At 38.5% G+C, this 18,878-nt stretch overlaps 2 protein-coding genes across 2 annotated transcripts in view; one reads left to right on the top strand and one right to left on the bottom strand.

Moving 5' to 3' along the window:
* Window positions 1–251: 251 nt before the first annotated feature.
* Window positions 252–18,737, top strand: chrnd (cholinergic receptor, nicotinic, delta (muscle)). The gene is made up of 12 exons (XM_052017900.1): window positions 252–303; window positions 3,056–3,201; window positions 4,393–4,437; window positions 5,468–5,577; window positions 6,855–7,010; window positions 8,158–8,267; window positions 10,067–10,267; window positions 13,216–13,327; window positions 15,285–15,399; window positions 15,671–15,891; window positions 16,989–17,106; window positions 18,554–18,737. Exons 1-12 carry the CDS (start codon window positions 252–254, stop codon window positions 18,734–18,736), a joined length of 1,569 nt encoding a protein of 522 aa, XP_051873860.1. The 3' UTR covers window position 18,737.
* Window positions 16,976–18,878, bottom strand: part of eif4e2 (eukaryotic translation initiation factor 4E family member 2) — a 63,058-nt gene continuing 61,155 nt past the window's right edge. Inside the window, exon 11 of the mRNA XM_052017903.1 lies at window positions 16,976–18,747. The gene's annotated coding sequence lies outside the window, so the exon portion shown is untranslated. The remainder of the gene's footprint in view (window positions 18,748–18,878) is intronic.

The following is an 18,878-nucleotide window of genomic DNA, read 5'->3' as shown; positions in this document are numbered from 1 at the left end:
TCATGCTTGTTTTTTGTGCCATCAAAGTTGAGATTCAGGTGGAATATGAATCAGATTCCTCACCCATGGTTAGAGATTCCAGACCCTTCACATCAGATAGAGTTTATTTTATATCCATCTGCACCAGCAGCTGTTTTAGTCAGTTTCCAGTCTGGATCGTGTTTCAGATTCTCTGTGCCCTTCAAAGAATAGCCAATAGACTGCCAAATGCCACACTGCAACCGTTAAATTCAGAACAGCACTCTTTCAAAATGAAGAACATTCATTTTGTTTACCTTCTCAGTTTCTGCCTGTTTTTTACAAGTAAGTTACATTTTATTACTACTGAAGGATGTTTATTGCTGCTAATGGAGAACTCTTTTGGTTTGAGTTAACAGTTTTCTCAGATCCCATCTTGGCTAGAGCTCGTGTGATAGGTGTCTTTAAATTTAACATTTTCTTTCAACCTGAAGAGAACTGAATTTCTATTGTCATGTTTGAAACTATAAGACCCAAAAGCTTAGGTATAAGTAACTTTCACTTTAGTTTGTGTTAAAAGTGAGAACTCTTTGGAGAACTAAGGATATAAAAAGCTTAAGTTCTGTTGCTCACTTATAGATATAAGACTTCCAACTGTTTTCCATTTTAGTTGGTTAGAGGACTATTCCTGCAACTTTCAGTGTGCTGGCTGGTATAACACTAATTGCATCCATATTTAATCACCACTGTTCACGAGTCAACAATAACCAACACTGAAGCTTGCATTTGCTTATTGACCATTAGTATTTTCCAATATCCTGCAATGGCATAGCTGAGGAAAAGTCGGAAAGAAAACTGAATGAAGCACTTGGACAACTGCATATTTTATAAATTAGTGCAGAGTGACAGGAACCAGCTTTCTGACAACAGGCAGATGCCAACAACATACCAAAGTTTGATGATACAAGGACAGGTGGGAAAGTGAGTTACGATGAGGATAAGAAAGGCAGGCATATAGACAGCAAAAAACAAACTGCTGGAGGAACTCAGTGGGTCAAACAGCACCTGTGGAGGCAAAGGGATGGTCAATGTTTTGGATTGAGACCCTGCGCACTGCGCGAGGATTCGACCCGAAAGGTCAGCGTACCTTTGCTTCCACAGATGCTGCTCAACCCATTGAGTCCCTCCAGCAGTTTGTTTTTTTGCTCCAGATTCTGGGATCCAACTGAATCCTAATCCAACTCCTGGCATAGCCTGTTGTAATACTGGTGTATTTCCTGATGATTGGTACCTTGCTTAAGGTCCTACATTGGATTCCGCAGGCACAGTGTTGTAGCTGTTAGTGTAACACTATTACAGCGCCAGAGACCAGGGTTCAATTCCGGCTGCTGCCTGTAAGGAGTTTTAAGTTCTCCCTGTATGTCTGTGTGGGTTTTATCTGGGTGCTCCGGTTTCATCCCACATTCCAAAGACGTGTGGGTGACGTATGGTTATGTTGCCGCCGGAAGCGTGGCGACACTTGTAGGCTGCCCCCAGAACACTCTACGCAAAAGATGCATTTCACTGTGTGTTTCGATGTACATATGACTAATAAAGAAACCTTACCTTACCTTACCTTACAAAGTGTACTTTCCTTAGAATGGCTCCACTCTACAGTTCAAGAGCTTGAACGCTTTGGACTGCTGTTAAATATTATTGCTGGCTATTCAGCAACGTAGCTCATACAGCTAAGAATAATGCACTTCAGATTGGCACACAATGGTTCACATGATTCACTGAGGGGAAAACATTTCGAGGCAATGAAGTTTATCCTCTAGATGAGGGACTTCCAGAAGAACACAAGAAAATAGGGGCAGGAGTAGGCCATCAGGCCCTTCAAGCTGGGCCCACCATTTCACATGATCATGGCTGATCTATGCTGTTCTCAGTTCCTCTTCTGTGCCATTTCTCCCTACCCCTCTATTCCTCGATCCATCAAATATTTATCCACCTCGATTTAAATGCTTCTACTGATCCAGTTTCCATCACCTTCTGGGGCAGAGAATTCTTGAGATTTACCCCCTCTACAAGAAGAAATTTCGACATACCTCCATTTTAAATGACTGCCTCCTTATCTTGTAGTTATGGTCCCTTGTTCAAGACTCTCCCACTCGTGAAAATATCCCAACATCAACCCTGTCAAGCCCCCTTATATGTTTGAATAAGGTCACCCCTCTTTCTTCTAAACTCCAAGGAATACAGGCCCAAACTACTTAGTCTCTCTTGGTAGGACAACCCTCTCATCCCAGGAATTAGCCTGATGAATGTCCTTTGAACTACCTACAATGTTACTATTTCATTTTTTAGTTAATGGGGTCAAAACTGTACACAGTATTCAGGTGAGGTCTCACCAACAACCTATACAATTGCAATAAAACCTCCCTATTTTTAAACTCCAACTCCTATGCAAATTGCCATTTGCCTTCTTAACTTCTCGTTAGGCGTCCCTTCTAGCTTTTTGTGATTCATGCACTAGAACACTCGATCCCTCTGTATCAAGTCGGGCAGGGTGAAGCCAGTGCCAGGTGCTTCACAGAACCATCAGGACGAATTCCTCCTGGCAATATTCCTAAAAGATGTTTTTTTGTGAAATGAACTCATTACATGTACTTTCAACCCAGAAGATGTATCATCAGCACAAGTATAAGTAGTGAAGGAAGAACCGAGTCAAATTTCCTTTGTTGTTTTACACTCCTGAATATATTAATTTACATGCACATAAACATGTGATTGAATTTATTGACTTCTTTAATATTCTGCTGTTGAACTGGAACTGCTTCACTTTAAGCCAAAAAGTGATACTATCTAATTATTAATTAAAGTCAATCAAAGTTTATTTTTTTCAGTTAAGTCAATCAAAGCTTAATGCCTGACGAAGGGACTTCCAGGAGAGGGCTATTAAAATTTAATTGACAATGAGCCTGAGAAAACACAAAACCCAACATTAAGTATTTGGATCTCTTTTTAAGCATAACTATCATCTGTATTGATTTTGCTTGGTGAGGTAATTTCTCTATATGTTCCCAATGACTGCCATTCTTTCTCCTTTGTTCTGTAGGATGTTCTGGTAAGAATGATGAGGAGAGGCTGATTAATGACCTTTTAGTGGTCAACAAATATAACAAACATGTGCGGCCAGTCCAGCATAAGGATGAGGTGGTGAATATTGCTCTGGGTTTAACCCTCTCCAATCTTGTCTCATTAGTAAGTTATTTAATTATTAAGTGATCAGTAGAACATGCGCAAATTGCCGATTCGTTAAAAATATTTGTAATTTTACCTTTCACTGACTTCCTGCATGATGAAAACAATAATTTCAAAGTCAAATGGAATTAGGTAACACTCGTACTCTCTCATCTATTATGTTTTATTTCTATCTATTTGACCCAGAATGCACAATAAAATATATTTAAATTAATTTACTAGTTTTTGAAGCAGTATAATATAGGATCTGGGTGTAAAGAAAGTCTTAAGTACTCTGAAGCTCTTGAAGGAGAATTTCATTATTTTTCTTAGTGTTTTATAGTATTCACAGTGCTGTGCAGTTATGATTGACATTGGCCATCAAGCCAGCCAGTTCTTCCTCTGCTACCATACCGGTGCAGTTCAACTCACTGTTTTCTACGGCTCTCCCAAGTTCATCTTCCTGCACTTATTACAAAGAGCAGGAAAAGTCACTGATGACCTAGCAATGAAAAAACAAGCAAAATTTCACAAAGATTTTGATTTATCAGCAAAGATGCCTCCTTAATGTTGTATAGAAGTGAGGATACTAATGGTACCACTTAGTGAATTAAATGTTTCTCATTGTTGCAATCAGGATGTTAATTGGAAGAACGGTGTGCAGAGACTTTATTGAAACAAATCATGTCCACTTGCAAGGTACCAGATGCTTGTAGATTAAAAATTGGAGGACACCAATGAATGATCCTTGAGAAGCACCAAAGGTAAATGTGTAGGAAGGAGAGAGAAGCCATGCAGGTGATTCTCTGTCAATAACATTCCCATCTAGTTGGGTAATGGAGGAGAGCTGATGGAGGAAAATGGTGCGGGGACCAACATAAAAAATCTGCAGACAAATCTAGAAGAAGGAGATGATTATACATTACTATTGTTAGTCACAAACACATCTTCCTTTTGTTTATTTATTCAGGTAGGAAATGTGGTATTCATTGTCCATCATAATTCTAACCATTGAATGCACACAAAGTATGGATGCAAACTGGCAAAAAAGTTGGCATTGAGATCTACAAAGAAATTGCTGTATGCGATTCACTAAAGTGCATCAGATGTATAGCTCTTAGCAAATAAATGTAAGACCATTGTATATGTCCGTGTAAATTGTTACTACGTATATTGCTTTTAATGTAATTCTATACTTTCAATTCCTTATAGAAAGAAAGTGATGAGACTCTTACTTCAAATGTATGGATTGATCACGTAAGTAAAGGAACCTGCCTTGTTTCATATAACTGAATTGTCTTTCCATCATGTAAACACAGGCACCAATAAGCACTACATTTAACAAACTCAGTACCTCCTCTACAAAACAATCAATTCTCCTTTGAAAAATACTGGTAACATAGTGTTTTCCAAAATTCAGTTTGACATTAGTGAACTTTTCTAATACGTTGGGATTATGATCACAGAGCTGTCTGGTTAATTGGTTAATGAGGGCAACTAGAGAGCAAGAAAACAAATAAAAGAGGCAAGTTAAACCTGTGAAATACAGGCCAGAGCTGTTCCTGTAACTAAAAGGAGAATGCTGGAAATACCCATCAGATCAGGCAGAGTCTGTGGAGAGAGAACAAATGAACTAATATTACAGATAACCTTGGTTCTGAACTAGTCTGTGCTGAACACAAACAGGAAAAGCATTGATATGAAATTGATGAACTTGACATTGAGTCCTGAAGGCTAAAGCATGCCTGGTGGAAGATGAGGTGCTATTTCTCAAGCTTGAATTGGGCTTCATTGGAACAGTGTAAGAGACTACAGGGAGATAGGCCAGAGTGGGAATGGGATGGAGAAATGAAGTGACAGGCAACTGGAAGCTCAGGACCATCCTTCTGGACTGAATAAAAGGTGTTCTACAAAGTGGTCCCTGAATCTGCATTTGATTTTTTTAAGTGTAGAGGACACACTGCAACTCCTATTTTCTTTCTGCCTAAGCTGCTGAATATTTCCAATACTTTGTATTTTATTTCAGATGTTTACACTACATAAATTATATGGATGGGGATGCTTGCAGAAATCATTCAAAGAAAGAGACTGATTCAATAATATTGAGAGAATCCAAACTGGATCAAAAGTCATTGTACCAATTCAAAAAGTGCAATGAAATTTTACTGGGGACTTGCACACATTGTTATGTAAATAGTGTTTGTTCATGTGTTGGTTCAGTAATCTGAACCCCTTTATCTAGTTCCCAATTCTATTAGCGATAAATTGTCCTTTTTTTTTGATGTAGGCATGGTATGATAATCGACTGACCTGGAATGCATCAGAATACAGCGACATTTCCATCCTTCGACTTCCCCCTAACTTAATATGGATACCGGATATTGTCCTAGAAAACAAGTAGGAAAACTTATTTCTTCAAAGCATACCTTTTTGAATGGAGGAGTTTTTGCTCACTGTAAAATGCAGAACTTTGTTCACATGGCAACGTTTCTTGGAACCCCCATGATCTTCAAATTAATGGGCATTTACAAAAAAACTGTAAACATAGTGACTGAAATTCTCTAATTGGCTTCCTTGGACTTGAAATTATGGAAGTTTGGACTGTTGTAGTGCCACATATCACTTAATTTTTCCAAAGCAGCACCGATTGTTCCAGGTGAGAGCCCCCATCTCAGACAGTGGCATGCCCAAGGTGATGGAACCCTCTAGAAACATTTAAATCTCATGTTTGAGGTGCCCCTCAAAATCCAGAAAACTTAACTTCCTGCTGTCAGGTGGATATATGTGACCCAGGACAGTGTTTGAAAAAGACCTAACCCCTTTTTCCTGGTGTCTTAGCAAATTTTTGTCTCACAAACAACAGTCAAAAGAGATGATCTTGTCATTGACTCCACTGGTCTGTTCTCGGCCTCCTCCATGGCCAAGTTGAGGCTAAATGCAAACTAGAGGAACAGCATCTCATATTCTGCCTGGGTAGCCTACAACCTGCAGCATGAACATTTTAATTCTTCAACTTCCGGTAACTACTCCCCCCATCCCCCCCCCATCCCTTCTCTTTCCCCTCCTGATCTGCCTGCCCCCCATCACCGTGCCCCTTTCCCCTCCTCCTCCTTTTCCATCTGCCCATCACGCACAGCCTCTGGTTCCCCTCTCCCCTCTGCTTTCCCCACCTCCCTCCCTTTGTTCCATGCTTCACCCTCCTCTCCTATTAGATTGCATCATCTTCAGCCCTTTGACACTTCCACTTATCTCCTCCCAGCTCCTGGCACCATTCCCACTCTCTCCTCCCCCATTTGTCTGTTGACAACCTCCCTCACCTGGATCCACATGGTGAAGGGTCTTGACCCATAACATCGGCTGCCCATTTCCCTCCACAGATGCTGCATGACCTGCTGAGTTCCTCCAGCATTTTGTGTATTGTTCCAGATTCCATTATCTGGTGTCTCCATTTTACTTGGTATCTAAGAATGTGACAGTTAACCTGGCAAGTATATGAGGCTAACAATACCTGATTTCAGTTGCAATTAAATTACTAAAATCCATTGTCTTGTGAGCAAAGACAATAAAGAAACATAAGCTTGCAAAGGTATCAGTTGAGTAGCTGTTAAAGGTTTACTGAAGTGCTAGTGTTGCTTATATTGCTTATCTCATCTATCCTGTATCTTAATCACCAGCAACGATGGGCAGTACAATGTGGCTTTTTTTTGCAATGTGCTGATCCGACCAAATGGATTTGTTACATGGCTTCCCCCTGCAATATTCAGGAGTTCCTGTCCCATCAATGTCCTTTATTTTCCATTTGACTGGCAGAACTGCTCCTTGAAATTCACGTAAGTACAAATTGCCTTATTTGCTTCATGAAAATCTTGCTTCTATCTTCTGAAATTGGAAAGTAATGGAGATGGATCGTTGCCAGTGTTAAATGTTACCCATCTGATAACACTGATGGGAAATGCAATTAATTTTGTGGCTATGTCTCATTAGCATGCAGAAATGACCAGGGCTAATTGCATTGCTAATTGTAAAAGTCATCAGGATGGGAGGAAAATCCAAAGGTGTCCAAACACAATGGTGACCACCCCTCTCTATTTGGTGGGACTGCCTGAAATAATAAAGATCAGCACCTATTCCCAGACTAACTGCTTCTGGGACTGCATTTGGGTTGCATGACTATAACTTTACATTCATGCCTGGGTTGCCCCTGTTCATGGAGAACTAGGTCAGCAGCTGAAAGGAGTGGAACTCGCCACTGCGTATGCAGTGGTGGGCAGCTCAGTTGTAGCTTCAGTTGATGACTCTGTCATGAATTGACAAAACTTTCCTCAATACGCAGCAGTTATGAAAAGCTCCCATAAGTTAAACAGGGAGGACAGCTCACACATGTGTGCCCTCATCAACCAAGTCCAGTCTTGCCTCAATTCCCCATCTTTATACCTTTTGGATACTGCTTTCAGTCAGACTGTGTGCAAGATGTGAAACACTATTAATTTTAATGGGAATTGTAGACCAGATAAAGGAGGCAAAGGGACAGGTAAGTTACTTTTTTTTACTTCATCTAATATCTTTATTTTTTAGTATTTTTACATGGTTTTAATTTAGTTTTTGATAACATTTAATTTTTTAATCATTTCCTTCAATTTTAAATCTTTGAATGACAGAGACATCAAACTTAATTACAGGATCACAACTTTTTCAGCTGGTAAACCTTTGCCCCAGTTTTGCTGACCATCGAAGACTGTAAATGGGGATGATCCTAACAATGCCAGTGGATCCCCTATCACTACCCAGACCATATGGCTGCACTGTGTAATGTGGAGAGCTAACGAGATAGGCCCTCCAAATCCAGTCACGATAAGTGCAGGCACTGATGCCATTTGGGGGGGCAAGGGAGGTTCTTACTTGCCACTAGTGTTAATCATTGCACTGACAGAAATTCAACATTTTAACTTTAGTGTCTTCTTTCTTTTTCTATGAAAGCTCTTTGAATTACAATGCAGAGGAGATAAATATGGAGCTAACAACAGAGTTTATAGGTGACAAAGAGTATCCCATTGAATGGATTATTATTGATCCCGAAGCTTTCACAGGTAAAGCTTTATTGATATCATTGCTGTTAACCAAACAGAGCATATTATTCACCAATAAATTAATTTATACCATGATAAAATATATCATCCTTTACTATGGTTGCTATTGTATTATGCTAATGTGAACAAACTTTTACGGTCTAAAAACATTAATTTTTCTAACAGGAGTAAGAGGCAGCCCATGGAAATGTTCAATGAAACAGAGAACCCATGCTGGCCACTACATGTTGTTATATCAGCCATGACACAAGAACTATTATAGCTCCAGCACAAATGACTTCTTTAATAAGAGCTGGTGTTGTCCAACAAAATTGTTGACAAGACTCCAGTTTAGCCACATGTATCAATTTTTAAAGAAGACTATTCAATGTGGCCAAATTCATGATTCATGCTCGGTGATGTCCCTGAGCCCAGACAATTAGAAATATAGATCTCACTCAGAGTTGAATTCCTGATTATAGAACAGGGGACATTAAATAAACTGCATAAATCTATGCAAAAAGGTGTCCGTGACCCCATTGCTGTTGGCAGTTAAGTGGGTACTTGGAGACCTCTCTGCTGTACACTGCAAAACATCAAATAAAAGCCTAAGTTGTTGGATTTTCTCAGAGATTTTTACGACATGAATTTCCATCTCTGTTTTCAACTTTATTCACTATCATAAACACTAAAGATAACTTATTAACATAAAACTACTGCAGCTATTCCCCGAGCACTGACAATAAGTGGTGACTTCTGCAGATTTCATCTTTAGCATTACCCACTTACCCTGGGATTTCTGGAGAGCAGGAGATGTTATTTTTGTCCCCAAACTATTGAAGTAAACTGTGCTTATTTACTCTGTTGTCTTGTGTGTTTCCAAATAAGTGATAGAAGATCCCTTTTAATGGGAAATCTTCATCTATAGATTATTTAGATGGATTTGTACTTTGCTTAATAAAAGAAAACAAAAGAGGTATGTATGGTTGAAAGAATGAATAAGATAGGAAAGAGCCCTTTAAAATTCACATTCTCTGGTTCTTAAGAACCTATTGGCAAATGACAAACTACAAATACAAGGTATAAAAGAAATGTACAAAAGGAAGTTATTTTGGAGCTGAAGAGCTTGTTGATATTATTGTTGCCAGCTCCAAAATAATGACTCAAGTTATTCAAATTTCAATTGAAAAATAAGACAATGGGAAACTATGTTTTTACATTAGACTTGCAAAAGTAATTACTGGAATCTGAGTGGATCCTTCACAAAAGATTAGTGCTAAAAGAAGGAAAAGGTAAAACAAAAATGGTCCTGGTGTGTGGATTTGTAGACCATAATAAAATTTGGGTCATTGAAAAAATGATGCCTGATCCACACCAATGTGTTTGACTCTTAACTGTGCTCTGAAATGGAAAGTCACTCAGTTCAAGAGAAATTAGGACAGGCATTAAATTCTGATTATGACAGCAATACCCACATCATGTGAGTGGAAAAAAAGTATCCACAATTATAGTTGGCCTGAATGGTGACATTTTTAATGGTTGCTGTTTGTGATAAGGTTTTAATTGTCATCGGGAATCATCAGATAGAATGGATGTATAACGTAAGTAGGTTTTTTTTCTAAAGACTACATGGACAAATAGTGAATGTTTTGTTCTTCCTATTCACCATGATATTGGTGACAGACATGTTGATAAATGAGCTTCCTCGAGGACAGTTGCCTCAGGGATGATAAACTAGCCCAACAGCAGTATTTGTTTTTGCTGTTCTTCAGGACAATTTTCTTGTTTCTGCTAACATCTTTATTTTTCATTTTACACAGAGAATGGTGAATGGGAAATTATACACAAACCTGCAAAAAAGAACATCTATACAGATCTTCCCCGTAACAGTACCAAATACCAGGATATCACCTTCTATCTCATAATTAGGCGCAAGCCATTATTTTATGTCATCAACATTATTACTCCCTGCGTCCTCATTTCCTTCCTCGCATCATTGGCTTTTTATCTTCCTGCAGACAGTGAGTCTTCCTCTGTTTCATTGTATAATTCTCCACAAACAGTACTTTTTTAAACAAACATAGCAACCAAACTTGATGCAATGGAATTAAGGATGGAATGTACAGAAAAATATTTATTTGTAGAATTTTAAGTGACACGGGATGTACTATAATGATTGCTGCATGATTGTTAACTTCAGATCATTAGAGACTTCCTCATGCCATCACAGTTTCTGTTGTAGATTAATTGATGTAAGGTTGAACAATGAACATTAGACTGCAATCTATACGATTACTGACTGATTTAATAGCCTTTTAGTTGGAGTCTTTGGGAATGGCCCTTCTACCTCCTATGTCTATGCTGCGTTGGGTGTGGTCAATTTACTGGACTAGAAGGGAGCTCAAATCCCACCATGGCAGCTGAGAAATTCAAATATAGTGAATTAGATAAATTCAGTAACACACATGCCTTTAACAACCACTGATTCTCCGATCACCCATTTACACCAATGACAATTTACAGTAGCCAATTAACCGAACAACATGTGATTACAGCATGTCTTTGGGATGTGCGAGGAAACTAAAGCAACCTAGGAGAACGTGCCAACTCCACACAGAAAGCGTAAGAGGTCAGAATCAAACCTAGGTCTCCAAAGATATGAGCCAGCTGATTTATCTGCATTATCGCCATGTTACCCTGATTCAGCAACCTATTGAGAAGGTTTTGGGCCTCCTTCAAGGACAGTTGCCTCTTCTCAATGTTTCCTTTTAGTCTTGGGGACAATAAACTCCCTGGAGACGAATATGTGCTCTTTCTGCTTCTCACTTAAATTGCTTTAATGGTTTAGTTCCATTTTGCTTCAGTTAACTACCCAGTTTTGGTTATCAAAGTGTAAATTGAAGGACCTTTTCAGTAAAGGATATACAATGAAATACTCACCATTTACTTGAATGAGTGCAGCTCCCACAACATTCAAGCAACCCCACACCTTCCAGGACAAAGCACCCTAGTTGATTGGCACCCCATCCACCACCCTAGTTATTCAGCCCCTCCAACACCTTCTTACCATTGCTGCAGTGTGTACCATTACAAATGCCCTGCAGCACCTTGACAAAACCTTTTGAATAACATATCCCACTTGGATGGACAAGGGCAGTAACACACGGAAACACCACCACCTGCAATATCCTCTCCAAGTCACACACCATTTATTTTGCAAATGTTTCAGTTCCACGGGGTCTAAACCCTACCAACAGCACCATGTTAATACCTTCATGAAACTGATTTCAGCAATTCAAAGAAGGCAACTGCCCACCACCTTCTCAAGGACATTTAGGGATGGTCAATAAATGGAGGTCCCATGAACAATGCTCAGATCCTGTAAATAAATAAAAAGAAAACTTGAGAAAGGGGTGGTTGTTAGTCCAGAGGCACACTCTCCCAGTTTAGTTAGGGCATGGGCTTCAATTGTTGCTATACCTATGGAAAAAATGGTGATTAGCTCCAAAATGTAAAACTGAATTTAAATAATCTGAAGACCAAATTAATAATAATTTTCCAATACTTCAGAAAATATTGATAAACTATGTTAAACATGAATAATTTTAAATTTGCTTCCTTGGGCATAACAAGACAGAGCAGATCATCCAACTTCTATAGAGCCTTAGTTTCATTGGTTTGAATTATATGGATTCTACAGATGGCAAAGCATATATTGATACAAATATAAGATAAAATATCTTTTATTAGTCACATGTACATCGAAACACACAGTGAAATACATCTTTTGCGTAGTGTTCTGAGGGCAGCCTGCAAGTGTCACCACGCTTCCGGCGCCAGCATAGCATGCCCGCAACTTCCTAACCCTTACGTCTTTGGAACGTGAGAGAAAACCAGAGCACCCAGAGGAAACCCATGCAGACACAGGGAAAATGTACAAACTCCTTACAGACAGCAGCCGGAATTGAACCCGGGTCGCTGGCGCTGTAAAGCATCACGCTAACCGCTACACTACAGTGGGAGATGATAGTGCAGGAGATTAAATAGGGAGACGAGTTGAAAGCAGCACATAATGCAATGATTTTAAGAAAAATGGACAAGAAAATGTAAAAATGATTTGCCAAGCATAATTGAAAGAGAGGTCTTTGATGAAACTATTATTCAGAATGCTGATCAGATATAGGGATTCAGTTAAATGGGAATTCTTCAAGTGAATTCTTCAAGTATTTTGGGAAAGAACAGATATCTCTTTTCAGATCATCAGGAAATGCCAACACACTTCACAGCCAATGAATTGTTCTTAAAATATACACCCTCTTACTATGAAGGGATTTAATAAAAGATCTTTGGTTAGATTTTATTCCCTGAAAGGTTTTTAGCCATTTTTGGATGGTTTCAACTAAATAAATGTTGGTCCAATGTTTTCTTGGAATGGTTTATCCAAAATATTTCTAAACAAATGATAACTGTGTTCCATTACTGTTATGTGTCCACTGCATACTTAGTGTATTAATTCAAGTTGCTGAAGAGAAAACAGCATTGCCATGGAAATGAACTAAAAAGCTCTTGCAGGTATTCATTTGGCACTAATACATTTCGTTTATTTAACAAATTCTTTGACATTCTTGGTGTTATGAATCCAATTCGCAAACAAAGGAATTGTCCAAATTCTGCACTTAGGTGTCAAATTCATCCAAAATGCCATCATGGGATTCAAAAGTGATGCAAGGTAGTGGTCTGATAATTCAAATGACGTGGTATTTCAGTCAATTTTGTGTAGGAAAGGGGGCAGGTGGGAAGAAAGGTTCATGCACATTATCTTAGATTCCATTCGTAACATGTTAGAGTAACGTGTAAACAAATATTTTAAATGATATCATGTAGACTGATATTTTAAATCCAGAATGGGCAAAAAATTATGCAACATCCCAATTTATGAATTTGTTCTGTTGTCTGTATTCTTTCTCAGGTGGTGAGAAGATGACCTTGTCTATTTCTGTCTTACTTGCTCAGTCTGTTTTTCTGCTGCTAATTGCACAAAGATTACCGGAGACAGCTCTAGCTGTTCCATTAATTGGCAAGTAAGTGATCATAAACTTGTACAAGTGACTGTGAAACATTTCCAAACTAATATTCTGCTTTTGATATTTACTATACCAAAGGATGACTCTAGATTCTAAATATGCACACAGTCAAAAGTAAACAATTAATAAAAGTAGTTTATTTATTAATCACTGATAAAGCAGCACAGCTCTTTCTGAAATGTACACAATTTTCCCAGCATAAGATTTCCCATTTTTGGACCATCAGAATTACAACAACAAATTTTATTTGGATAACGCCAGTAGTTCTCAGGGCACTTTGCAGGAATATTATCAAACAAAATGTAACTCTGAGCCACATAAGAGAAACTGGGCAGAAAAAAATAGTAGAGAAATGAGAGGTAGAGAGGCTTGGTGTAGGATTTCTACAGCTTTAGAATCTTGACAGCTTAAGGTATGGCACCAATAGTAGAATAATTAAAATTGCAGTTCTGTAAGGCCACAAGGCCAGAACTGGAGGACTCCAGATTTTCGAGAATGACAGGATGCTATAGAAATACAGACAAACAAGATCATGCAAGGACTTTAAAATAAGGATTTTTTTTAGATAAGAGGCTTTGCTTCGCTGGGAGTCAAAGTGAGTGTGGTATGGTTGGTAGGGTGTAGGGGGCCATGGAAGAAGTTTGTGCCAAGTGATGGTACAGGAATTTGGATAGAATCTCTTCTAGAGTCAAATACCAAGTTGTGAAAAAGTTCTGCTTACTTAGAATACTAAGTATAGAAGATGAATTTTTGATTGTATGGGCACAGATCGCTGAAGATAGCAGGACAGTAAGGTAGTTAATGTGGTATAGAGGATACTTCCTTTATCTGTTGAGGCACAGAATACAAGAACTGGGAAGTCATGCCAGAACTGTACAAAGCTCTAGATAGGCAAGCTCAGCCAACACAGATAAAAGTGGAGAGCTTCCAAACTTGACAAATCTGAAGAGTTTGCTTAGTCATTTCTGCAACTGGGATTTTTTTGTGATTTTTTTTCCCCCAACACACCCTTTTCACTACAGGCCACCTATGAGTAAGAACACCCAACTTCTGGTCACCCCTACATACAAGCTCTCATAACATTATTAAATTCAGAAGTCCAAATGTATGTATATATATTCATTCCTACAAATGGCAGAACTAGTTTCCTCTCTCTCTGCTTTTAGTAATTGTTCTTTCTTATCAGTTTTATGTGCTTTTGATGCCATTCATTACAATACTGTGGAGGTATGGTTAACAAATTGAGTGATTTTCTGACATGGACAAAATGAACTTAAGGACGTCTGCAAAAACAGAACCTGTTCGTTACCTGGGAATGGCATGTTCTTCCGTCTCACCCAATCCACAGCACTTCACACCACAGAGAGGGCTATTGAGGAATCGGTATGGTATTTCCCATGTGGAAACCTATATATGTCACTATCAAGGAAGAGGTGAAGCAATTCAAGATGGGACCAGGTTGACACAGGCAGCATTTAATGGGGATACAGTCTACCATATGTCAGATTATCTTCATTGACTATACAGGCAGCACAGGTCACATGAAGACCTTTCTGAGGGGTCTGTATATTGGAGCAGTACACTTTCTTGCAAAAGGACACCTTTGTCACCAAGTGTATGGGGGCTGCAGCAACACCTATCCACCAGAATGATTCTCTGTGGTTGTGATGGTAAAACCCCTGCTTTGAAATGATAAAGCGTATCAACTGTTTTCCATAGGTAACTGTCAAGAAAGTACTGCCCAAAGTGCACCAGAGCACCACAATCAGACACTTCTCTCAATGATAGACAAAAATAGAAAAAAACAGATGATTAAGATTTGAATTTGGCAATGTCACTTCAACAGTGTATCTATCATAAATTACCCTTATCATTGCATTATTTTAAAACGGGAAATGAGCATTTTGATTTTGTTGGAAAGGTATTAAGTAATATTGTCTGTTTTGTCTTCCAGGTACTTGATGTTCATAATGAGTCTGGTCACTATTGTGGTAGTGAATTGCATCATTGTGTTAAACTTTCACTTCCGAACTCCAAGCACACATGTTCTCTCAACTGGGATTAAATGGGTACAGTAACAACAATTAAGCTTTTGAGTAGAATTCAGTTTCTGTATTTGAATGGCAAGGCAATGTACCATTCTTTAAGGAGTAAAAGACCAAATAATGTTCAATCCTTTGATCACCTTGCACAATTTGGAAAAGTGAATAAATGGGGAAACTAGAACACTGAACTGTTATCCAAACAAAACTATAATCCTCCAGAATGCTCTGGATGAAGTTAGAAATGTGGGGACAGAATTAAAGGCATTTGTCCTTACAATTGACTTTGATTTTTCAGCTCTTTTTGGAAAAACTCCCACGGATCCTCCACATGTCCCGTGCTGCTAACAATGAACCATCGACTTGGCAGAACAATTTGATGCTGCGTCGCAGCAGTTCCATTGGATACATTTCCAAAGCACAAGAATATTTTAACATCAAATCTAGAAGTGAACTTATGTTTGAAAAACAATCTGAACGTCATGGATTGACACCACGAGCCACTCCAACCATTGGTGAGTATCTTTGATTTTCTAGCCCAACTTTTATATCTTGCTCCCAATATTCTTCACAAGCTACTGGTTCAGGCATTGGTGCTGCTGCTGCTGAATCTCGTGGCATGCAATATGGTGATGCAGGACACCTTGGATGACCTGTGATTTGCCTTTCCAAATATACACACATATGGATCAGTGTAAATGTAAATACGGACTCTTGTAAATGCTAGTCTTTGTCGCCTGCTACTTTCCTTGAGCTATCAGGGAAAGTGAATATTAAAACCACATAGACCAAGGATGGTGCAGTTAATGCAACCTGGGTTCAATCCCAACCTCTGATGATGTCTGCCTGCTGTTTACACATTCTCTCAATGATCATGGGGGCCCCAATTTCCTCCCACATCTCAAGGACCTGTGGGTTGGTGAATTAATTGACCATTCCAAAATGGCTCCTAGTGTGTAGGTGAGTGAGAGAATCTGGGAGGAGTTGATGGGAGTGTAGGGAGAAGAGGTTATAGGGAAAAATTAGTGGAGGGATTGGGATTGATCTGTGAGGTAGCATGGACTCAATGTTGATAATGATTTCCTTCTTTGTCATTAAGAAATATAAAAGATGTTCCTTGATTTGAATCACTGCCTTGAACAGAGTAGAAGTGACCAATATTTGCCTAAAACTAATTAATTGTAACAAAAACTTCATCCTTTCACTTACTTTCAATCTTTGGAAGCTCAATTTCAGAATATGATTCTTTATTCTGAATTAACTGGCTTACAATTTTAGACGATTAAAACAGACCATTATTTTCAATATCATGTCTGTAGAGTAACAGTAGATTAAGACATGCTAACGAGAATGACGCATAACTGTCTATATCTTATCATCCAATTTTTCAAGCTTAAATTCAAATTTAATGAAAAAAAAGTTAAAGCTGAACTTGGCTTCAGAGTTCTCCCAAATTAGAATTTCTCTTCCCTGAATCTAAATATCAGGACAAGCTGGAGAAACTGAATCCAGTTTTTTTACATAATTTGTGTGAATTAATCTGATTAAAAACATACATTTTAATTAGAAACATCTTGCAATAAATAAAAATTCTGTTGTTTTAAAGCAGGTTTTAGGAGCAGTGGCAACGATAACATGGATACTTCAGACCAGCTACATGCAGAAATCAAAGCGGGTATTGACGGGACAAATTACATTGTGAAACACATAAAAGAACAAAATGCCTATGATGAGGTAGGTTTGATCAAAAAGGAGATGCTGCATTATTAACACTAATTTGATTCTCACTGGCACTTTAACAGCTAGAATATTTATTTGCTCACACAAAGGCTTACCAGTAGATGGGAAACAGTTGACATTAAGCAGAAGGGTTATAGGCTGACAAAAAGAATTGAGAAGGGAGTAAAATGCAGAATAAGATAAGATAAGATAAGATATCTTTATTAGTCACATGTACATCGAAACACACAGTGAAATGGTTTGGGATGTTTTTGAATGGAGGAAGTGAAATGCTCTTTAATATACAGAAGAACTGGGGAATAGGGCAAAGGGAATTATTCTTAAGGACAGCCAGATTATGCTTCGTGGACCAAATGGTCTTCCATGCTGTAAAGACACTATGATTCTACGTAATCTTGAATTATTTTGGGACCATTGAGGAAGTGCCCATCGCAGACCTGATTTCTGACACAATGTTGAGCAATGTATGGAATTTGGGGGGAAAAAAAAGAGGTTGCACAGTATCGTTTTTCACAATAGCCTACAGCAAAATAAATCCCACATCAGAGTTGGACAAGAGTGCAGCATAAGTTTCGGGAGCAGCATGGATCAATTTTTCTGGATGGACCATTTCCTCGTCAGCATTTATCCAAAATTCTGCTATCAAATCCTAATTCAAATGAATTCATGTTCACCACTCAACCACCCTGTGCTTTTTACACTGGCTATTGGTCCCTGATAGCTTTGATTTTATAATTATCCAAGTTTTGAAATTCCTCCTTTTCTCTGAAATCTCCAACAATCCTACATCACTATGACTTCTGCATTCCTTTAAGTTTGGCCTTTTGCGCATCCAGAGGTTCCACTGCCCTGGGCTTAATGGCCATCAATGCCACAGAGCCAAAGTTTTAATATTTCCCTCCCTATACATCTTTAGCTCACCATCTCTCTCTGTCTCGTCTTCCTCAAAGACATTCCATAATGTCTACCCCTTTGACCAAGCTTTTAAATCACCTGTACTAATATATCTGTTCCTTTAGCTCTGTGTAGGTTTTGTCTGATATGCTTCTGTGAAGCTTCTTGGAATATTATCAGGCTGATGTTATCAAGTCAACTTTTAGGAAGTTCAATCAACTCAAAACTGATATGTTAAGGATCATTACGTGTGTGTAGGGAATTCTGTTTTTTCCAAAATTTCTGTACATAATCATTCCATAAATTATTCCCACTTTGGGCGAGATGAAAATTTGCTTCTGTTGTATTTTACATAATGCTCTACAACTGGAAGTGTGTGCCAGAAAAAAATGTTAATTTTGCATATTTACTTGAACTTTACATTCTTAAAACATACTGTAAATAACTATTACAATTTGATTCACCACCATAATACAGTCAGTACAAAGAGAATTTTGCATGAAATTATTCCAAAAAAAATGCCTTTCTTTTTTCCTTTACATTTCAGGAAGTTGAGAGCTGGAATCTAGTGGCCCAGACTATTGATAGACTGTGCATGTTCATCATAACTCCAGTAATGATCTTTGGAACCATCTTCATATTTGTGATGGGAAACCTCAATCACCCTCCACCATTGCCATTTGAAGGCGATCCCTTTGAATATTCATCAGATCGTCCACGATGTATGTAACTTTGAGGAAACTGCAAAGTACAGGGAGAATTATTGGACAGACTGCTCACGCTCACACACACACACAATATCTACGTACACAAAAACAGCACAAACAAACATATCGCTAGAGGAACTAAGAATATAGTATGAACACACAAGA

The sequence above is a fragment of the Pristis pectinata genome, chromosome 6, assembly GCF_009764475.1.
Source record: "Pristis pectinata isolate sPriPec2 chromosome 6, sPriPec2.1.pri, whole genome shotgun sequence".
NCBI classification, from domain to species: Eukaryota; Metazoa; Chordata; class Chondrichthyes; order Rhinopristiformes; family Pristidae; genus Pristis; species Pristis pectinata.
Note: the sequence above shows the minus strand (reverse complement) of the source record. Positions and strands in the feature narration are given on the sequence as shown.